At 40.7% G+C, this 20,273-nt stretch overlaps 5 protein-coding genes across 5 annotated transcripts; all 5 read left to right on the top strand.

The window, feature by feature from the left end:
- Positions 1–5,058: 5,058 nt before the first annotated feature.
- LOC139749292 (uncharacterized) lies at positions 5,059–5,469 on the top strand. Its single transcript, XM_071663016.1, has one exon. It carries the CDS (start codon positions 5,059–5,061, stop codon positions 5,467–5,469), a length of 411 nt encoding a protein of 136 aa, XP_071519117.1.
- Positions 5,470–5,508: 39 nt separating this feature from the next.
- On the top strand, positions 5,509–6,870 carry LOC139749291 (uncharacterized). Its single transcript, XM_071663014.1, has one exon. It carries the CDS (start codon positions 5,509–5,511, stop codon positions 6,868–6,870), a length of 1,362 nt encoding a protein of 453 aa, XP_071519115.1.
- A 1,506-nt stretch (positions 6,871–8,376) lies between these two features.
- On the top strand, positions 8,377–14,402 carry LOC139749333 (uncharacterized). The gene has a single exon (XM_071663055.1). The coding sequence runs from the start codon at positions 8,752–8,754 to the stop codon at positions 10,651–10,653; it is 1,902 nt and encodes a 633-aa protein (XP_071519156.1). The 5' UTR covers positions 8,377–8,751; the 3' UTR covers positions 10,654–14,402.
- Positions 10,777–14,435, top strand: LOC139749290 (uncharacterized). Its single transcript, XM_071663013.1, has 3 exons — positions 10,777–11,388; positions 11,628–12,236; positions 14,382–14,435. The coding sequence occupies exons 1-3, from the start codon at positions 10,777–10,779 to the stop codon at positions 14,433–14,435; spliced, it is 1,275 nt and encodes a 424-aa protein (XP_071519114.1).
- A 2,141-nt stretch (positions 14,436–16,576) lies between these two features.
- On the top strand, positions 16,577–17,389 carry LOC139749289 (uncharacterized). Its single transcript, XM_071663012.1, has one exon. The coding sequence runs from the start codon at positions 16,577–16,579 to the stop codon at positions 17,387–17,389; it is 813 nt and encodes a 270-aa protein (XP_071519113.1).
- The last annotated feature ends 2,884 nt before the right edge of the window (positions 17,390–20,273 follow it).

Below are 20,273 nucleotides of genomic sequence, written 5' to 3'. Positions count from 1 at the left end.
ATACTAATACTAATGATTGGTGGTGGGTGGCCACTGACGGCAATGCTGAGGACTACGCCACACGGCCACAGAATCCAAGAAACCTAGGATCCGAGTCAACATGGCAAAGGGGCCCACACTATTTAACTTTACCTATTGATCAGTGGCCAATAGACCAACCTTGCATAAAGGAGTTACCAAATAAGAATAGAGTATCACTACAATGTAACATCAAACAGGAGGTAACACCCATGATGAATATTGAAAGGTTTAGCTGTTACAAAAGAATGATAAAGACCACTGCTATAATCCTTTGCATTATTAGAAAGAAAACATTCAGAGGAATATTGCATACACTCACTGCCGATGATGTGAGAAAGGCAGAAAGGTACTGGGTTAAGATGGTCCAAAGGGAATTCGAAGAAAATTGGAAGGAAAGATTCAAAAGGCTAGGACCCAGTAAAGATGAAGATGGGATCATTGTAGTAGGAGAGAGAATCAGCAGCTGGTTGAAGGACAATTGGAATCAAAACCAGTTTATGTTACTCTCGCAAAACCATCAGTTTACCAGACTACACATCACTTACTTACACAACACTGATCACGGGGGTATAGACCTCACCTTAGCTAAACTTCAAAGTAAGTTTTGGGTACCTAGAGCACGAAAGGTGATCAAATCGGTAAAGGAAAAGTGTGTAATATGCAGAAGGTTAAACAAAGTTGTGATAGGACAGCAAATGGGGCAGCTCCCCGAGAGAAGACTCAAACCATCACCTGCATTCTTCAATACCTCCTTCGACTTGTTTGGCCCATTAATGATAAGAGACACTGTAAAACGGAGAACTAGGGCCAAGGCTTATGGAGTGATATTTACATGCCTAGCGAGTCATGCAGTCCATATTGATCTGATGGAAGGATATGACACACAGAGTTTCTTGAATACATTTCGTCGGTTTGTTTCCATGCGGGGTTATCCTCACACCATGCATTCAGACATGGGAACACAGTTAATGGCTGCCAATAAAGATTTCAGGAATATGACTGAAAAATGGAACATTAACCAAATATCTCAAATCGGGCTTCATCAAGGTATGACATGGTCATTCAACAAATCGGCGAATGCACCCTGGCAAAATGGTGCATGCGAATCTCTGATTAAGACGGTGAAACGGCTGCTTGTTATAGTAGTGGGCGAAAATGTACTAAGCTTCGGCGAACTACAAAGTGTGTTATATGAGGTAGCAAATATATTGAATAAACGCCCAATCGGACTGAAACCTGGATACGATATATCTTTGGGTGCTTACTTGTGCCCTAACGATCTACTGCTTGGTCGTGCAAGCAACAAGGTACCAAGTGGGCCCATGGTGGAAACGACCGATACAAGGAAGCGTTTCAGTCTTGTACAAAGTATTGTAACCTCGTTTTGGAGGAAATGGATGAGAGACTACTTCCCAACCTTAACTATCAGGCAAAAAGGGCATACAGAACGTAGAAATTTGCGGGAAGGAGATGTTGTTTTAGTGCAAGACAGTGATTTGATTAGAGGAAATTGGAAGTTAGCACAGGTTGAAAGAGCTAAATCCGACAGGGACGGAAAAGTACGAGATGTAGTATTAAGATACAAAATCTCGAAGTCTGACTCTATGTATGATGGAAAGGACAGATTGATCAACATATCGGTTTACAGACTTGTGTTGCTGCTCCCCATTGAGGAGCAATAATTGTTTTTGCTTGTAGTTGTGGCGGGAGTGTACTGAGAATATCTCAGTATGTCCTATTGGTCAAGTTTTCTTTGAATTGAATAGATAAATTGTATTATCATAACTATATTATTGTTATTGTATTAACTAAATTTGTAATTTTCTTATGTTTTGCATACAATTTGTACTATTATTTTGCTAATGAAATATTGTATTTCTCTCTCCCGTTTTGGCATGCGCTTGTCGCTGTTCTTGTGTGTAAAGTTGTGACGTAGGAGTTGAGTGACGTGGACAGGATGGAAGTGTTGTCCAGGCCGTCAGCTAGCGGCCCTTCATTGTTTCTCGGGAAGGCCTGTATGTTGGGTGGTGACGACTGGTGGAGGGTTGCAGTGCCCCGGTGTGAGGCAGGGATTTAATGTTGGTGATCCTGGAGCTGTGTGGCACATGGTCCAGTCTCAAGAATGTTATGCCGGAGTACACCATTGTGCTAGTAATTGTGACCCTGAAGCTGTGAAAAGTGATCTCAACTCCAGTTTCACCTCTGTGCTGATAGGGGAGGCACTGTGTGAGTAATTGGATGTAGTAAATAAGACATTGTGATAATAATGTATATGTGTGGGTGTTATATTTTGTAATTGGTACTGTGACATGTACACTTATTACAGGTTGGACCTAGATTAAATACAGTAACGACCAGTGCTGTCTCACTCACACCTTGGTGAAACAGTCCAACACATCCCCTGCCAAGATGGATGAACAGCTGATGAAGGAGCGGACCATCGCCAAACGCAAGTTTACTAGGAAGGTCAACTTGTTAAAGGAGGCGCAAGGCCGGGATGACCGCTTGGAAGTGTTACGAGGTATTTATGATGACGTGTGCAAACAGTTCCTTGAAATTGAAAAAATTAATGAGCAGTTAGCTGAGTCTCTTGATACAAAGAAATCAAATTATGATGTGCTCATTAATGAACTTGATACTTATATCACTGATATTGAAAGGACAAAAAATTCAGGCTCATGCAATAATAGCTAAAGTAACAAAGAAAGACAAAGCCAGTGTTAACGAAATGCACAAAGTGAGAATGCAGCGGTTAACTCCACCACATTTTGATGGCAAGATTCGTGATTATCCCACATTCTGTAAAGACTATGAAAGATTAATGAAATCAGTATATGAAGATGATCCATATGTGTTGCGATCCTGTCTGTCGGGGGAGGCATTGGAGGTAGTTCACGGGGTGGATGACTCTTTTGATTCCATGATGAAAAGGTTGGATGCCAGGTATGGCAATCCAGCAAGACTAGTGCAGTCAGTCTTGAATGACATAAAGACATTAAAACCAATACCCGAGGACAATCCACGGAAATTCTTGAATATGGTGAGCATAGTTGAGAGAGCCTCTTTAGATTTAGAGAAAGTTAATTTGTCTGAAGAGATGAATACTGTTACTATGGTCAGTCATATAGAAAAGCTTCTCCCACCAATGCAGAAAAGAGAGTGGACTAAAATTTTGCAAACTCTAAAGGATAAAAGTAAAATGTTTGAGGAGTTACTGAAATATTTGTTGAAAGAGAAACAAGCACTAGAATACATGAATGATGACATTAGGGCAACTAACCCTAATAGTAAAGTGCATGTACACTCAGTGAACCTAGACAGTCAAACTGACGTATTCACTACAGCCATAACCCAGCTTCATGGAAAACAAAGCAAGATGGAGGAGTGTTTAGTTCATTTATCTAGGCAAATCTCTATGTTAACTGGAAATATGTCTGGAGTAGAGTCTCAAAGACCAGTTGAATGTTGGTACCATGGCACAGATACACATGATATTACTCAATGTACGGTGTTTCAAAAACTTAAAAGCAAGGAGAAGATTGATGCCGTGTATAGGATGGGTGCCTGCTTCCTTTGTTTACAGTTAGGTCACAGGGACCGTCAATGTTCACAGGAATCTATGTGGTGAATGTGGGAGAGGCCACCATCAGATTCTCCATAATTGTTTTGGTAAAGAGCAGGGATACATAAACAGCAGTTTGTCACCAAAAAGGGGCGTTTTGTTAATAATAAGTTCAGTTTATGGTAACACACGACCCATAACTACCCTCTGGGACTCTGGTAGCAATACGTCACTCATAATTGATCGTATAGCAAAATTTATTGGCTTAAAAGGGAGAAGCATAAATTTGGCTGTTACTAAAGTAGGAAATGACTATCACAAATTGGAAACATTGGAATATGATGTTCCTCTTAATGATTTTCAAGGCCAAACTCATGTAATCAAAGCTTGTGGAATCTCAGAAATTACCTCAGAAACAGGACAGGTGGATATGGGTAGCGTGGCAGATTTACTAGGAGTACAAGCTAAGAACATTGAACGTCCATATGGCAAAATTGATCTGTTGATCGCCGCTGATTACTGCAAATTATTCCCATCTGTGGTTAAAACTGTAGGTAACCTCCAACTATTGTGGGGACCATTTGGATACTGTATTAGAGGTTCGCACCCTAGATTAAAGGTGAAAGGTGTCGACTCTGCTCATGTTCTTATTAGGATTAATCACATTGCTGCATGTACGGTAAATGATTTAGTTGTTGAATCAAAAGCCAGTGTTACGAGAAGGCTTGATGACTTCTTCTCTGTAGAAAGTCTGGGGACATGTTGCATTCCAAAATGTGGCAACTGCAAATGTGGAAAGTGTCCCCTTGGAAGTAACAAATATCGTCTTAAGGAAGAAAGGGAATTGTCTCTAATAACACAAGGTTTAATACATGACTCAAAAACAAGTCAATGGACAGCGTCCTATCCATGGATAAAATCGCCAAAGACCTTGCCAAATAACTTCACAGCCTGCATGGGCAGACTTAGAGCTACAGAAAAGAGATTAGCAAAAAGAGGAGTTGCATATGCAAAGGAATATAGTGATCAGATCAGTGACATGGTGGAGCGAGGTGTAGCTCGAAAATTGGCTACAGATGTAATCAAGGACTATCAGGGCCCAGTACACTACATCCCTCATCATGAAATATTAAGACCACACTCTAAATCCACTCCCATCAGAATAGTGTTTGATTCTTCTGCCTCATACATGGGACACGTCTTGAATGATTATTATGCCAAGGGGCCTGATATGCTGTGTGATCTTTTTGGCATATTGCTTAGGTTTCGTCAGAGTCCGGTAGCAATTGTGGGAGATATCAGTAAAATGTATAATTCTGTACTCCTCTCTGAAGCGGATAAAATGACCCACCGGTTCTTGTGGCGAGATATGAACACTACCAGGGAGCCTGCCCATTGTTGTTTACAGACGGTAACTTTCGGTGACAGACCTAGCTGGAGTGATTGCCATGACAGCCCTCCATAAAACTGCCGAAATGTTCAAAGACAAGTACCCGGAAACAGCTGCCATGATCATTAATAACTCGTATGTGGATGACATTCTTCATTCATGTGAAAGTGCAGAGGAAGCCTTTGAAAGAATGAAAACGACCGAAGAGATCCTTAAAAGAGGAGGATTGCAGATGAAACAATGGGTAATGTCTGGAAGCCATGATATGACAGAAGATTCTAAGATAATTGCTACTGAGGTTGAAAAGGTACTAGGGATGATTTGGGAACCAAAGAAAGATCAATTCTCTTACAAAGTAAGGATTAACTTTTCTACAAAACGCAAGAAGATCCGCACTGCTCCTGACCTAACAGTAGAGGAAATAGTGCAAATGATACCCAAACAACTGACAAAAAGGATGATCCTAAGTCAAGTGGTGTCACTATACCACCCTTAAGGCCTTGCTACACCTTTCACGATACGATGTAAGCTATTAATGAGACATCTCATCACACGAAAACAAGAATGCAAAGCTGATGAGCAACTGGGTTGGGATGAACCAATCCCTGATGCAATGCATTTGCACTGGGTTAATTTGTTCCAAGATATGTATTCCTTGGAGGATCTAAAATTTAGGCGGTGTATAAAGCCTGATAATGCACTTGGTAACCCCACACTTGTCATTTATGCTGATGCCAGCAATATTGCATACTCTACATGTGCATACATTCACTATGAACTGAAAGATGGCACATTTTCTGCTCAATTACTTGAAGCCAAGAGTTGCATTGCTCCCATTCGGGAAATAACTACTCCGAGACTGGAGATTTGTGCAGCAGTATTGTCTGCTAGGTTACGGAAGGTAATAGAAAAAGAAACAAGTTTTCTGTTCAATAGGTTACTACATCTAACTGACTCAATGATTGTAAGGTCACAGATACAAAATGAATCACATGGATTTGGAGCTTTTGTCGGAACAAGGATTGCGGAGATTCAGACACATACTAATACTAATGATTGGTGGTGGGTGGCCACTGACGGCAATGCTGCGGACTACGCCACACGGCCACAGAATCCAAGAAACCTAGGATCCGAGTCAGCATGGCAAAGGGGCCCACACTATTTAACTTTACCTATTGATCAGTGGCCAATAGACAAACCTTGCATAAAGGAGTTACCAGATAAGAATAGGGTATCACTACAATGTAACATCAAACAGGAGGTAACACCCATGATGAATATTGAAAGGTTTAGCTGTTACAAAAGAATGATAAAGAACACTGCTATAATCCTTTGCATTATTAGAAAGAAAACATTCAGAGGAATATTGCATACACTCACTGCCGATGATGTGAGAAAGGCAGAAAGGTATTGGGTTAAGATGGTCCAAAGGGAATTCGAAGAAAATTGGAAGGAAAGATTCAAAAGGATAGGACCCAGTAAAGATCAAGATGGGATCATTGTCGTAGGGGAGAGAATCAGCAGCTGGTTGAAGGACAATTGGAATCAAAGCCAGTTTATGTTACTCTCGCAAAACCATCAGTTTACCAGACTATACATCACTTACTTACACAACACTGATCACGGGGGTATAGACCTCACCTTAGCTAAACTTCAAAGTAAGTTTTGGGTACCTAGAGCACGAAAGGTGATCAAATCGGTAAAGGAAAAGTGTGTAATATGCAGAAGGTTAAACAAAATTGTGATAGGACAGCAAATGGGGCAGCTCCCCGAGAGAAGACTCAAACCATCACCAGCATTCTTCAATACCTCCATGGACTTGTTTGGCCCATTAATGATAAGAGACACTGTAAAACGGAGAACTAGGGCCAAGGCTTATGGAGTGATGCATGCCTAGCGAGTCGTGCAGTCCATATTGATCTGATGGAAGGATATGACACACAGAGTTTCTTGAATATATTTCGTCGGTTTGTTTCCATGCGGGGTTATCTTCACACCATGCATTTAGACATGGGAAGACAGTTAATGGCTGCCAATAAAGATATCAGGAATATGGCTGAAAAATGGAACATTAACCAAATATCTCAAATCAGGCTTCATCAAGGTATGACATGGTCATTCAACAAATCGGCGAATGCACCCTGGCAAAATGGTGCATGCGAATCTCTGATTAAGACGGTGAAACGGCTGCTTGTTATAGTAGTGGGCGAAAATGTTCTAAGCTTCGGCGAACTACAAAGTGTGTTATATGAGGTAGCAAATATATTGAATGAACGCCCAATCGGACTGAAACCTGGATACGATATATCTTTGGGTGCTTACTTGTGCCCTAACGATCTACTGCTTGGTCGTGCAAGCAACAAGGTACCAAGTGGGCCCATGGTGGAAACGACTGATACAAGGAAGCGTTTCAGTCTTTTACAAAGTATTGTAACCTCGTTTTGGAGGAAATGGATGAGAGACTACTTCCCAACCTTAACTATCAGGCAAAAATGGCATACAGCACGTAGAAATTTGCGGGAAGATGTTGTTTTAGTGCAAGACAGTGATTTGATTAGAGGAAATTGGAAGTTAGCACAGTTTGTAAGAGCTAAACCAGGCAGGGACGGAAAAGTACGAGATGTAGTATTAAGATACAAAATCTCGAAGTCTGACTCTATGTGTGATGGGAGGGACATATTGATCAAAATATCGGTTCACAGACTTGTGTTGCTGCTCCCCATTGAGAAGCAATAATTGTTTTTGATTGTAGTTGTTGCGGGAGTGTACTGACAATATCTCCGTACGTCCTATTGATCAAGATTTCTTTGAATTGAACAGATAAATTTTATTATCATAATTATATTATTGTTACTGTATTAACTAAATTTGTAATTTTCTTATGTTTTGCATACAATTAGTACTATTATTTTGCTAATGAGATACTGTATTTCGCTCTCCCGTTTTGGCATGCGCTTGTCGCTGTTCTTGTGTGTAAAGTTGTGACGTAGGAGTTGAGTGACGTAAACAGGATGGAAGTGTTCTCCAGGCCGTCAGCTAGCGGCCCTTCATTGTTTCTCGGGAAGGACTGTATGTTGGGTGGTAACGGCTGGTGGAGGGTTGCAGTACCCCGGTGTGAGGCAGGGATTTAATGTTGGTGATCCTGGAGCTGTGTGGCACATGGTCCAGTCTCAAGAATGTTATGCCGGAGTACACCATTGTGCTAGTAATTGTGACCCTGAAGCTGTGAAAAGTGATCTCAACTCCAGTTTCACCGCTGTGCTGATAGGGGAGGCACTGTGAGTAATTGGATGTATTGAATAAGACATTGTGATAATAATGTATATGTGTGGGTGTTATATTTTGTAATTGGTACTGTGACATGTACACTTATTACAGGTTGGACCTAGATTAAATAGAGTAACGACCAGTGCTGTCTCACTCACACCTTGGTGAAACAGTCCAACACATCCCCTGCCAAGATGGATGAACAGCTGATGAAGGAGCGGACCATCGCCAAACGCAAGTTTACTAGGAAGGTCAACTTGTTAAAGGAGGCGCACGGCCGGGATGACCGCTTGGAAGTGTTACGAGGTATTTATGATGACGTGTGCAAACAGTACCTTGAAATTAAAAAAATTAATGAGCAGTTAGCTGAGTCTCTTGATACAAAGAAATCAATTATGATGTGCTCATTAATGAACTTGATACTTATATCACTGATAGTGAAAGGACAAAAATTAAGGCTCATGCAATAATAGCTAAAGTCACAAAGAAAGACAAAGCCAGTGTTAACGAAATGCACAAATTGAAAATGCAGCGATTAACTCCACCACATTTTGATGGCAAGATTCGTGATTATCCCACATTCTGTAAAGACTATGAAAGATTAATGAAATCAGTATATGAAGATGATCCATATGTGTTGCGATCCTGTCTGTCTGGGAAGGCATTGGAGGTAGTTCACGGGGTGGATGACTCTTTTGATTCCATGATGAAAAGGTTGGATGCCAGGTATGTCAATCCAGCAAGACTAGTGCAGTTAGTCTTGAATGACATAAAGACATTAAAACCAATACCCGAGGACAATCCACAGAAATTCATCGATATGGTGAACATAGTTGAGAGAGCCTCTTTAGATTTAGAGAAAGTTAATTTGTCTGAAGAGATGAACACTGTTACTATGGTCAGTCATATAGAAAAGCTTCTCCCACCAATGCAGAAAAGAGAGTGGACTAAAATTTTGCAAACTCTAAAGGATAAAAGTAAAATGTTTGAGGAGTTACTGAAATATTTGTTGAAAGAGAAACAAGCACTAGAATACATGAATGATGACATTAGGGCTACTAACCCTAATAGTAAAGTGCATGTACACTCAGTGATCCTAGACAGTCAAACTGACGTATTCACTACAGCCATAACCCAGCTTCATGGAAAACAAAGCAAGATGGAGGAGTGTTTAGTTCATTTATCTAAGCAAATCTCTATGTTAACAGGAAATATGTCTAGAGTAGAGTCTCAAAGACCAGTTGAATGTTGTTACCATGGCACAGATACACATGATATTACTCAATGTACGGTGTTTCAAAAACTTAACAGCAAGGAGAATATTGATGCCGTATATAGGATGGGTGCCTGCTTCCTTTGTTTACAGTTGGGTCACAGGGGCCGCCATCAATGTTCACAGAAATCTTTATGTGGTGAATGTGGGAGAGGCCACCATCAGGTTCTACATAATTGTTTTGGTAAAGAGCAGGGATACATAAATAGCAGTTTGTCACCAAGAAGGGGCGTTTTGTTAATGATAAGTTCAGTTTATGGCAACACACGACCCATAACTACCCTCTGGGACTCTGGTAGCAATACGTCACTCATAACTGATCGTATGGAAAAATTTATGGGCTTAAAAGGGAGAAGCATAAATTTGGCTGTTACTAAAGTAGGAAATGACTATCACAAATTGGAAACATTGGAATATGATGTTCCTCTTAATGATTTTCAAGGCCAAGCTCATGTAATCAAAGCTTGTGGAATCTCAGATATTACCTCAGAAACAGGACAGGTGGATATGGGTAGCGTGGCAAATTTACTAGAATTACAAGCTAAGAACAGTGAACGTCCATATGGCAAAATTGATCTGTTGATCGCCGCTGATTACTGCAAATTATTCCCATCTGTGGTTAAAACTGTAGGTAACCTACAACTTTTGCTGGGACCATTTGGATACTGTATTATAGGTTCGCACCCTAGATTAAAGGTGAAAGGTGTCGACTCTGCTCATGTTCTTGTTAGGATTAATCACATTGCTGCATGTACGGTAAATGATTTAGTTGTTGAATCAAAAGCCAGTGTTACGAGAAGGCTTGATGACTTTTTCTCTGTAGAATATCTGGGGACATGTTGCATTCCTAAATGTGGCAACTGCAAATGTGAGTGTCCCCTTGGAAGTAACAAATATAGTCTTAAAGAAGAAAGGGAATTGTCTCTAATAACACAAGGTTTAATACATGACTCAAAAACAAGTCAATGGACAGCGTCCTATCTATGGATAAAATCGCCAAACACCTTGCCAAATAACTTCACAGCCTGCAGGGGCAGACTTAGAGCTACAGAAAAGAGATTAGCAAAAAGAGAAGTTGCATATGCAAAGGAATATAGTGATCAGATCAGTGACATGGTGGAGCGAGGTGTAGCTCGATAACTGACTACAGATAAAATCAAGGACTATCAGGGCCCAGTACACAACATCCATCATCATGAAATATTAAGACCACACTCTAAATCCACTCCCATCAGAATAGTGTTTAATGCTTCTGCCTCATACATGGGACACGTCTTGAATGACTATTATGCCAAGGGGCCTGATATGCTGTGTGATCTTTTTGGCATATTGCTTAGGTTTCGTCAGATTCGGGTAGCAATTGTGGGAGATATCAGTAAAATGTATAATTCTGTACTCCTCTCTGAAGCGGATGAAATGACTCACCGGTTCTTGTGGCGAGATATGAACAATACCAGGGAGCCTGACCATTACTGTTTACAGACGGTAACTTTCGGTGACAGACCGAGTGCAGTGATTGCCATGACAGCCCTACATAAAACTGCCGAAATGTTCAAAGACATGTACCCGGAAACAGCTGCATTGATCATTAATAACTCGTACGTGGATGAAATTCTTCATTCATGTGAAAGTGCAGAGGAAGCCCTTGAAAGAATGAAAACGACCGAAGAGATCCTTAAAAGAGGAGGATTCAAGATGAAACAATGGGTAATGTCTGGAAGTCATGATATGACAGAAGATTCTAAGATAATTCCTCCTGAGGTTAAAAAGGTTCTAAGGATGATTTGGGAACCAAAGAAAGATCAATTCTCTTACAAAGTATGGATTAACTTTTCTACAAAATTCAAGAAGATCCGCACTGGTCCTGACCTAACAGTAGAGGAAATAGTGCAAAGGATACCCAAACAACTGAAAAAAGGATGATCCTAAGTCAAGTGGCGTCACTATACGACCCTTCAGGCCTTGCTACACCTTTCACGATACGATGTAAGCTATTAATGAGACATCTCATCACACGAAAACAAGAATGCAAAGCTGATGAGCAACTGGGTTGGGATGAACCAATCACTGATGAAATGCATATGCACTGGGTTAATTTGTTCCAAGATATGTAGGCCTTGGAGGATCTAAAATTTAGGCGGTATATAAAGCCTGATAATGCACTTGGTAACCCCACACTTGCCATTCATGCTGATGTCAGCAATATTGCATACTCTACATGTGCATACATTCGCTTTGAACTGAAAGATGGCACATTTTCTGCTCAATTACTCGAAGCCAAGAGTCGAATTGCTCCCATTCAGCAAATAACTACTCCGAGACTGGAGCTTTCTGCAGCCGTATTGTCTGCTAGGTTACGGAAGGTAATAGAAAAAGAAACAACTTTTGTGTTCGATAGGGTACTACATCTAACTGACTCAATGATTGTAAGGTCACAGATACAAAATGAATCACGTTCATTTGGAGCTTTTGTTGGAACAAGGATTGCGGAGATTCAGACACATACTAATACTAATGATTGGTGGTGGGTGGCCACTGACGGCAATGCTGCGGACTACGTCACACGGCCACAGAATCCAAGAAACCTAGGATCCGAGTCAGCATGGCAAAGGGGCCCACACTATTTAACTTTACCTATTGATCAGTGGCCAATAGACCAACCTGGCATAAAGGAGTTACCAGATAAGAATAGGGTATCACTACAATGTAACATCAAACAGGAGGTAACACCCATGATGAATATTGAAAGGTTTACCTGTTACAAAAGAATAATAAAGACCACTGCTATAATCCTTTGCATTATTAGAAAGAAAACATTCAGAGGAATATTGCATACACTCACTGCCGATGATGTGAGAAAGGCAGAAAGGTACTTGGTTAAGATGGTCCAAAGGGAATTCGAAGAAAATTGGAAGGAAATATTCAAAAGACTACGACCCAGTAAATATGAAGATGGGATCATTGTAGTAGGGGAGAGAATCAGCAGTTGGTTGAAGGACAATTTGAATCAAAAACAGTTTATGTTACTCTCGCAAAACAATCAGTTTACCAGACTATACATCACTTACTTACACAACACTGATCACGGGGGTTCACTTACTTACACAACACTGATCACGGGGGTTTAGACCTCACCTTAGCTAAACTTCAAAGTAAGTTTTGGGTACCTAGAGCACGAAAGGTGATCAAATCGGTAAAGGGAAAGTTTGTAATATGCAGAAGGTTAAACAAAGTTATGATAGGACAGCAAATGGGGCAGCTCCCCGAGAGAAGACTCAAACCAACACCAGCATTCTTCAAAACCTCCTTGGACTTGTTTGGCCCATTAATGATAAGAGACACTGTAAAACGAAGAACTAGGGCCAAGGCTTATATTTACATGCCAAGTGAGTCGTGCAGTCCATATTGATCTGATGGAAGGATATGACACACAGTTTCTTGAATACATTTCGTCGGTTTGCTTCCATGCGGGGTTATCCTCACACCATGCATTCAGACATGGGAACACAGTTAATCGCTGCCAATAAAGATTTCAGGAATATGACTGAAAAATGGAACATTAACCAAATATCTCAAATCGGGCTTCATCAAGGTATGACATGGTCATTCAACAACTCGGCGAATGCACCCTGGCAAAATGGTGCACGCGAATCTCTGATTAAGACGGTGAAACGGCTGCTTGTTATAGTAGTGGGCGATAATGTACTAAGCTTCGCAGAACTACAAAGTGTGTTATATGAGGTAGCAAATATATTGAATAAACGCCCAATCGGACTGAAACCTGGATACGATATATCTTTGGGTGCTTACTTGTGCCCTAACGATCTACTGCTTGGTCGTGCAAGCAACAAGGTACCAAGTGGGCCCATGGTGGAAACGACTGATACAAGGAAGCGTTTCAGTCTTGTACAAAGTATTGTAACCTCGTTTTGGAGGAAATGGATGAGAGACTACTTCCCACCCTTAATTATCAGGCAAAAATGGCATACAGCACGTAGAAATTTGCGGGAAGATGTTCTTTTAGTACAAGACAGTGATTTGATTAGTGGAAATTGGAAGTTAGCACAGGTTGAAAGAGTTTAACCAGGCAGTGACGGAAAAGTACGAGATGTAGTATTAAGATACAAAATCTCGAAGTCTGACTCTATGTGTGATGGGAAGGACAGATTGATCAACAGATCGGTTCACAGACTTGGGTTGCTGCTCCCCATTGAGGAACAATAATTGTTTTTGCTTGTAGTTGTGGCGGGAGTGTACTGAGAATATCTCAGTATGTCCAATTGGTCAAGTTTTCTTTGAATTGAATAGAAAAATTGTATTATCATAACTATATCATTGTTATTGTATTAACTAAATTTGTAATTTTCTTATGTTTTGCATACAATTTGAACTATTATTTTGCTAATGAGATATTGTATTTCGCTCTCCCGTTTTGGCATGCGCTTGTCGCTGGTCTTGTATGTAAAGTTATGACGTAGGAGTTGAGTGACGTGGACAGGATGGAAGTGTTGTCCAGGCCGTCAGCTAGCGGCCCTTCATTGTTTCTCGGGAAGGCCTGTATGTTGGGTGGTGACGACTGGTGGAGGGTTGCAGTGCCCCGGTGTGAGGCAGGGATTTAATGTTCGTGATCCTGGAGCTGTGTGGCACATGGTCCAGTCTCAAGAATGTTATGCCGGAGTACACCATTGTGCTAGTAATTGTGACCCTGAAGCTGTGAAAAGTGATCTCAACTCCAGTTAAACCTCTGTGCTGATAGGGGAGGCACTGTGTGACTAATTGGATGTAGTAAATAAGACATTGTGATAATAATGTATATGTGTGGGTGTTATATTTTGTAATTGGTACTGTGACATGTACACTTATTACAGGTTGAACCTAGATTAAATAGAGTAACGACCAGTGCTGTCTCACTCACACCTTAGTGAAGCAGTCCAACACATCCCCTGCCAAGATGGATGAACAGGTGGTGAAGGAGCGGACCCTCGTCAAACGCAAGTTTACTAGGAAGGTCAACTTGTTAAAGGAGGCGCAAGGCCGGGATGACCGCTTGGAAGTGTTACGAGGTATTTATGATGACGTGTGCAAACAGTTCCTTGAAATTGAAAAAACTAATGAGCAGTTAGCTGAGTCTCTAGATACAAAGAAATTAAATTATGATGTGTTCATTAATGAACTTGACACTTATATCACTGATATTGAAAGGACAAAAAATCAGGCTCATGCAATAATAGCTAAAGTCACAAAGAAAGACAAAGCCATTGTTCACGAAATGCACAAAGTGAGAATGCAGCGGTTAACTCCACCACATTTTGATGGCAAGATTCGGGATTCTCCCACATTCTGTGAAGACTATGAAAGATTAATGAAATCAGTATATGAAGATGATCCATATGTGTTGCCATCCTGTCTGTCGGGGGAGGCATTGGAGGTAGTTCACGGGGTGGATGACTCTTTTGATTCCATGATGAAAAGGTTGGATGCCAGGTATGGCAATCCAGCGAGACTAGTGCAGTCAGTCTTGAATGACATAAAGACATTGAAACCAATACCCGAGGACAATCCACGGAAATTCATGAATATGGTGAGCATAGTTGAGAGAGCCTCTTTAGATTTAGAGAAAGTTAATTTGTCTGAAGAGATGAATACTGTTACTATGGTCAGTCATATAGAAAAGCTTCTCCCACCAATGCAGAAAAGAGAGTGGACTAAAATTTTGCAAACTCTAAAGGATAAAAGTAAAATGTTTGAGGAGTTACTGAAATATTTGTTGAAAGAGAAACAAGCACTAGAATACATGAATGATGACATTAGGGCAACTAACCCTAATAGTAAAGTGCATGTACACTCACTGATCCTAGACAGTGAAACTGACGTATTCACTACAGCCATAACCCAGCTTCATGGAAAACAAAGCAAGATGGAGGAGTGTTTAGTTAATTTATCTAAGCAAATCTCTACGTTAACTGGAAGTATGTCTGGAGTAGAGCCTCAAAGACCAGTTAAATGTTGTTACCATGGCACAGATACACATGATATCACTCAATGTACGGTGTTTCAAAAACTTAAGAGCAAGAAGAAGATTGATGCCGTATATAGGATGGGGGCCTGCTTCCTTTGTTTACAGTTAGGTCACAGGGGCCGCCGTCATGTTCACAGAAATCTTTATGTGGTGAGTGTGGGAGAGGCCACCGTTAGATTCTCCATAATTGTTTTGGTAAAGAGCAGGGATACATAAATAGAAGTTTGTAACCAAAAAGGGGCGTTTTGTTAATAATAAGTTCAGTTTATGGTAACAAACGACCAATAACTACCCTCTGGGACTCTGGTAGCAATACGTCACTCATAACTGATCGTATGGAAAAATTTATGGGCTTACAAGGGAGAAGCATAAATTTGGCTATTACTAAAGTAGGAAATGACTATCACAAATTGGAAACATTGGAATATGATGTTCCTCTTAATGATTTTCAAGGCCAAACTCATGTAATCAAAGCTTTTGGAATCTCAGAAATTACCTCAGAAACAGGACAGGTGGATATGGGTAGCGTGGCAGATTTACTAGGAGTACAAGCTAAGAACATTGAACGTCCATATGGCAAAATTGATCTGTTGATCGCCGCTGATTACTGCAAATTATTCCCATCTGTGGTTAAAACTTTAGGTAACCTCCAACTATTGTGGGGACAATTTGGATACTGTATTAGAGGTTCGCACCCTAGATTAAAGGTGAAAGGTGTCGACTCTGCTCATGTTCTTGTTAGGATTAATCACATTGCTGCATGTACGGTAAATGATTTAGTTGTTGAATCAAAAGCCAGTGTTACGAGAAGGCTTGATGACTTCTTCTCTGTAGAAAATCTGGGGACATGTCGCATTCCAAAATGTGGCAACTGCAAATGTGGAAAGGTGTCCCTTTGGAAATAACAAATATTGTCTTAAAGAAGAAAGGGAATTGTCTCTAATAACATAAGGTTTAATACAAGACTCAAAAACAAGTCAATGGACAGCGTCCTATCCATGGATAAAATCGCCAAAGACCTTGCCAAATAACTTCACAGCCTGCATGGGCACACTTAGAGCTACAGAAAAGAGATTAGCAAAAAGAGGAGTTGCATATGCAAAGGAATATAGTGATCAGATCAGTGACATGGTGGAGCGAGGTGGAGCTCGAAAATTGACTACAGATGAAATCAAGGACTATCAGGGCCCAGTACACTACATCCCTCATCATGAAATATTAAGACCAGACTCTAAATCCACTCCCATCAGAATAATGTTTAATTCTTCTGCCTCATACATGGCACACGTCTTGAATGACTATAATGCAAAGGGGCCTGATATGCTGTGTGATCTTTTTGGCATATTGCTTAGGTTTCGTCAGAGTCCGGTAGCAATTGTGGGAGATATCAGTAAAATGTATAATTCTGTACTCCTCTCTGAAGCGGATGAAATGACCCACCGGTTCTTGTGGCGAGATATGAACATTACCAGGGAGCCTGACCATTATTGTTTACAGACGGTAACTTTCGGTGACAGACCCAGTGGAGTGATTGCCATGACAACCCTCCATAAAACTGCCGAAATGATCAAAGACAAGTACCCGGAAACACCTGCCATGATCATTAATAACTCGTATGTGGATGACATTCTTCATTCATGTGAAAGTGCAGAGGAAGCCTTTGAAAGAATGAAAACGACCGAAGAGATCCTTAAAAGAGGAGGATTCCAGATGAAACAATGGGTAATGTCTGGAAGCCATGATATGAAAGAAGATCCTAAGATAATTGCTACTGAGGTTGAAAAGGTACTAGGGATGATTTGGGAACCAAAGAAAGATCAATTCTCTTACAAAGTAAGGATTAACTTTTCTACATAACGCAAGAAGATCCGCACTGCTCCTGACCTAACAATAGAGGAAATAGTGCAAAAGATACCCAAATAACTGACAAAAAGGATGACCTAAGTCAAGTGGCGTCACTATATAACCCTTCAGGACTTGCTACACCTTTCACGATACGATGTAAGCTATTAATGAGACATCTCATCACACGAAAACAAGAATGCAAAGCTGATGAGCAACTGGGTTGGGATGAACCAATCACTGATGAAATGCATGTGCACTGTGTAAATTTGTTCCAATATATGTATGCCTTGGAGGATCAAAAATTTTAGGCGATGTATAAAGCCTGATAATGCACTTGGTAACCCCACACTTGTCATTTATGCTGATGCAAGCAATATTGCATACTCTACATGTGCATACATTCGCTTTGAACTGAAAGATGGCACATTTTCTGCTAAATTACTCGCAGCCAAGAGTCGAATTGCTAACATTCGGCAAATAACTACTCCGTGACTGGAACTTTGTGCAGCAGTATTGTCTGCTAGGTTACGGAAGGTAATAGAAAAAGAAACAAGTTTTGTGTTCGATAGGGTACTACATCTAACTGACTCAATGATTGTAAGGTCTTAGATACAAAATGAATCACATGGATTTGGAGCTTTTGTTGGAACAAGGATTGCGGAGATTCAGACACATACTAATACTAATGATTGGTGGTGGGTGGCCACTGACGGCAATGCTGCGGACAACACCACACGGCCACAGAGTCCAAGAAACCTAGGATCCGAGTCAGCATGGCAAAGGGGCCCACACTATTTAACTTTACCTATTGATCAGTGGCCAATAGACCAACCTTGCATAAAGGAGTTACCAAATAAGAATAGGGTATCACTACAATGTAACATCAAACAGGAGGTAACACCCATGATGAATATTGAAGGATTTACCAGTTACAAAAGAATGATAAAGACCACTGCTATAATCCTTTGCATTATTAGAAAGAAAACATTCAGAGGAATATTGCATACACCCACTGCCGATGATGTGAGAAAGGCAGAAAGGTACTGGGTTAAGATGGTCCAAAGGGAATTCGAAGAAAATTGGAAGGAAAGATTCAAAAGGCTAGGACCCAGTAAAGATGAAAATGGGATCATTGTAGTAGGGGAGAGAATCAGCAGCTGGTTGAAGGACAATTGGAATCAAAACCAGTTTATTTTACTCTCGCAAAACCATCAGTTTACCAGACTATACATCACTTATTTACACAACAGTGATCACGGGGGTATAGACCTCCCCTTAGCTAAACTTCAAGGTAAGTTTTGGGTACCTAGAGCACGAAAGGTGATCAAATCGGTAAAGGAAAAGTGTGTAATATGCAGAAGGTTAAACAAAGTTGTGATAGGACAGCAAATGGGGCAGCTCCCCGAGAGAAGACTCAAACCATCACCTGCATTCTTCAATACCTCCTTGGACTTGTTTGGCCCATTAATGATAAGAGACACTGTAAAACGGAGAACAAGGGCCAAGGCTTATGGAGTGATATTTACATGCCTAGCGATTCGTGCAGTCCATATTGATCTGATGGAAGGATATGACACACAGAGTTTCTTGAATACATTTCGTCGGTTTGTTTCCATGCGGGGTTATCCTCACACCATGCATTCAGACATGGGAACACAGTTAATGGCTGCCAATAAAGATTTCAGGAATATGACTGAAAAATGGAACATTAACCAAATATCTCAAATCGGGCTTCATCAAGGTATGACATGGTCATTCAACAACTCGGCGAATGCACAATGCCAAAATGGTGCATGCGAATCTCTGATTAAGACGGTGAAACGGCTGCTTGTTACAGTAGTGGGCGAAAATGTACTAAGCTCCGGCGAACTGCAAAGTGTGTTATATGAGGTAGCAAATATACTGAATAAACGCCCAATCGGACTGAAACCTGGATACGATATATCTTTGGGTGCTTACTTGTGCACTAACGATATACTGCTTGGTCGTGCAAGCAACAAGGTACCAAGTAGGCCCATGGTGGAAACGACTGATACAAGGAAGCGTTTCATTCTTGTACAAAGTATTGTAACCTCGTTTTGGAGGAAATGGATGAGAGACTACTTCCCAACCTTAACTATCCGGAAAAAATGGCATACAGCACGTAGAAATTTGCGGGAAGGAGATGTTGTTTTAGTGCAAGACAGTCATTTGATCAGAGGAAATTTAAAGTTAGCACAGTTGAAAGAGCTAAACCCGGCAGGGACGGAAAAGTACGAGATGTAGTATTAAGATACAAAATTTCGAAGTCTGACTCTATGTGTGATGGGAAGGACGGATTGATCAACAGATCGGTTCACAGAATTGTGTAGCTGCACCCCACTGAGGTGCAATAATTGTTTTTGCTTGTAGTTGTGGCGGGAGTGTACTGAGAATATCTCAGTATGTCAAAATGGTCAAGTTTTCTTTGAATTTAATAGATAAATTGTATTATTATTAGAACCTCGGTACCCTAGGTAACCTACAACTATTGTGGGGACCATTTGGATACTGTATTAGAGGTTCGCACCCTAGATTAAAGGTGAAAGGTGTCAACTCTGCTCATGTTCTTGTTAGGATTAATCACATTGCTGCATGTACGGTAAATGATTTAGTTGTTGAATCAAAAGCCAGTGTTACGAGAAGGCTTGATGACTTCTTCTCTGTAGAAAATCTGGGGACATGTTGCATCCCAAAATGTGGCAACTGCAAATGTGGAAAGTGTCCCCTCGGAAGTAACAAATATAGTCTTAAAGAAGAAAGGGAATTGTCTCTAATAACACAAGGTTTAATACATGACTCAAAAACAAGTCAATGGACATGGTACTAATCTTGGATAAAATCGCCAAAGACCTTGCCAAATAACTTCACAGCCTGC

Source organism: Panulirus ornatus, chromosome 7, assembly GCF_036320965.1.
Source record: "Panulirus ornatus isolate Po-2019 chromosome 7, ASM3632096v1, whole genome shotgun sequence".
NCBI lineage: Eukaryota > Metazoa > Arthropoda > Malacostraca > Decapoda > Palinuridae > Panulirus > Panulirus ornatus.
Note: the sequence above shows the minus strand (reverse complement) of the source record. Positions and strands in the feature narration are given on the sequence as shown.

What these genes read in the sequence shown, in the direction of transcription:
- LOC139749292 (XM_071663016.1), top strand. Translation starts at nt 5,059, where the DNA reads ATGTTCAAAGACAAGTACCCGGAAACAGCTGCCATGATCATTAATAAC.
- LOC139749291 (XM_071663014.1), top strand. Translation starts at nt 5,509, where the DNA reads ATGAGACATCTCATCACACGAAAACAAGAATGCAAAGCTGATGAGCAA.
- LOC139749333 (XM_071663055.1), top strand. Translation starts at nt 8,752, where the DNA reads ATGCACAAATTGAAAATGCAGCGATTAACTCCACCACATTTTGATGGC.
- LOC139749290 (XM_071663013.1), top strand. Translation starts at nt 10,777, where the DNA reads ATGGGACACGTCTTGAATGACTATTATGCCAAGGGGCCTGATATGCTG. An exon ending in GCACTGGTCCTGACCTAACA is followed by an intron (nt 11,389 to 11,627) that starts GTAGAGGAAATA and finishes CAAGATATGTAG; the next exon opens with GCCTTGGAGGATCTAAAATT. An exon ending in AATGTAACATCAAACAGGAG is followed by an intron (nt 12,237 to 14,381) that starts GTAACACCCATG and finishes CACTTATTACAG; the next exon opens with GTTGAACCTAGATTAAATAG.
- LOC139749289 (XM_071663012.1), top strand. Translation starts at nt 16,577, where the DNA reads ATGGGCACACTTAGAGCTACAGAAAAGAGATTAGCAAAAAGAGGAGTT.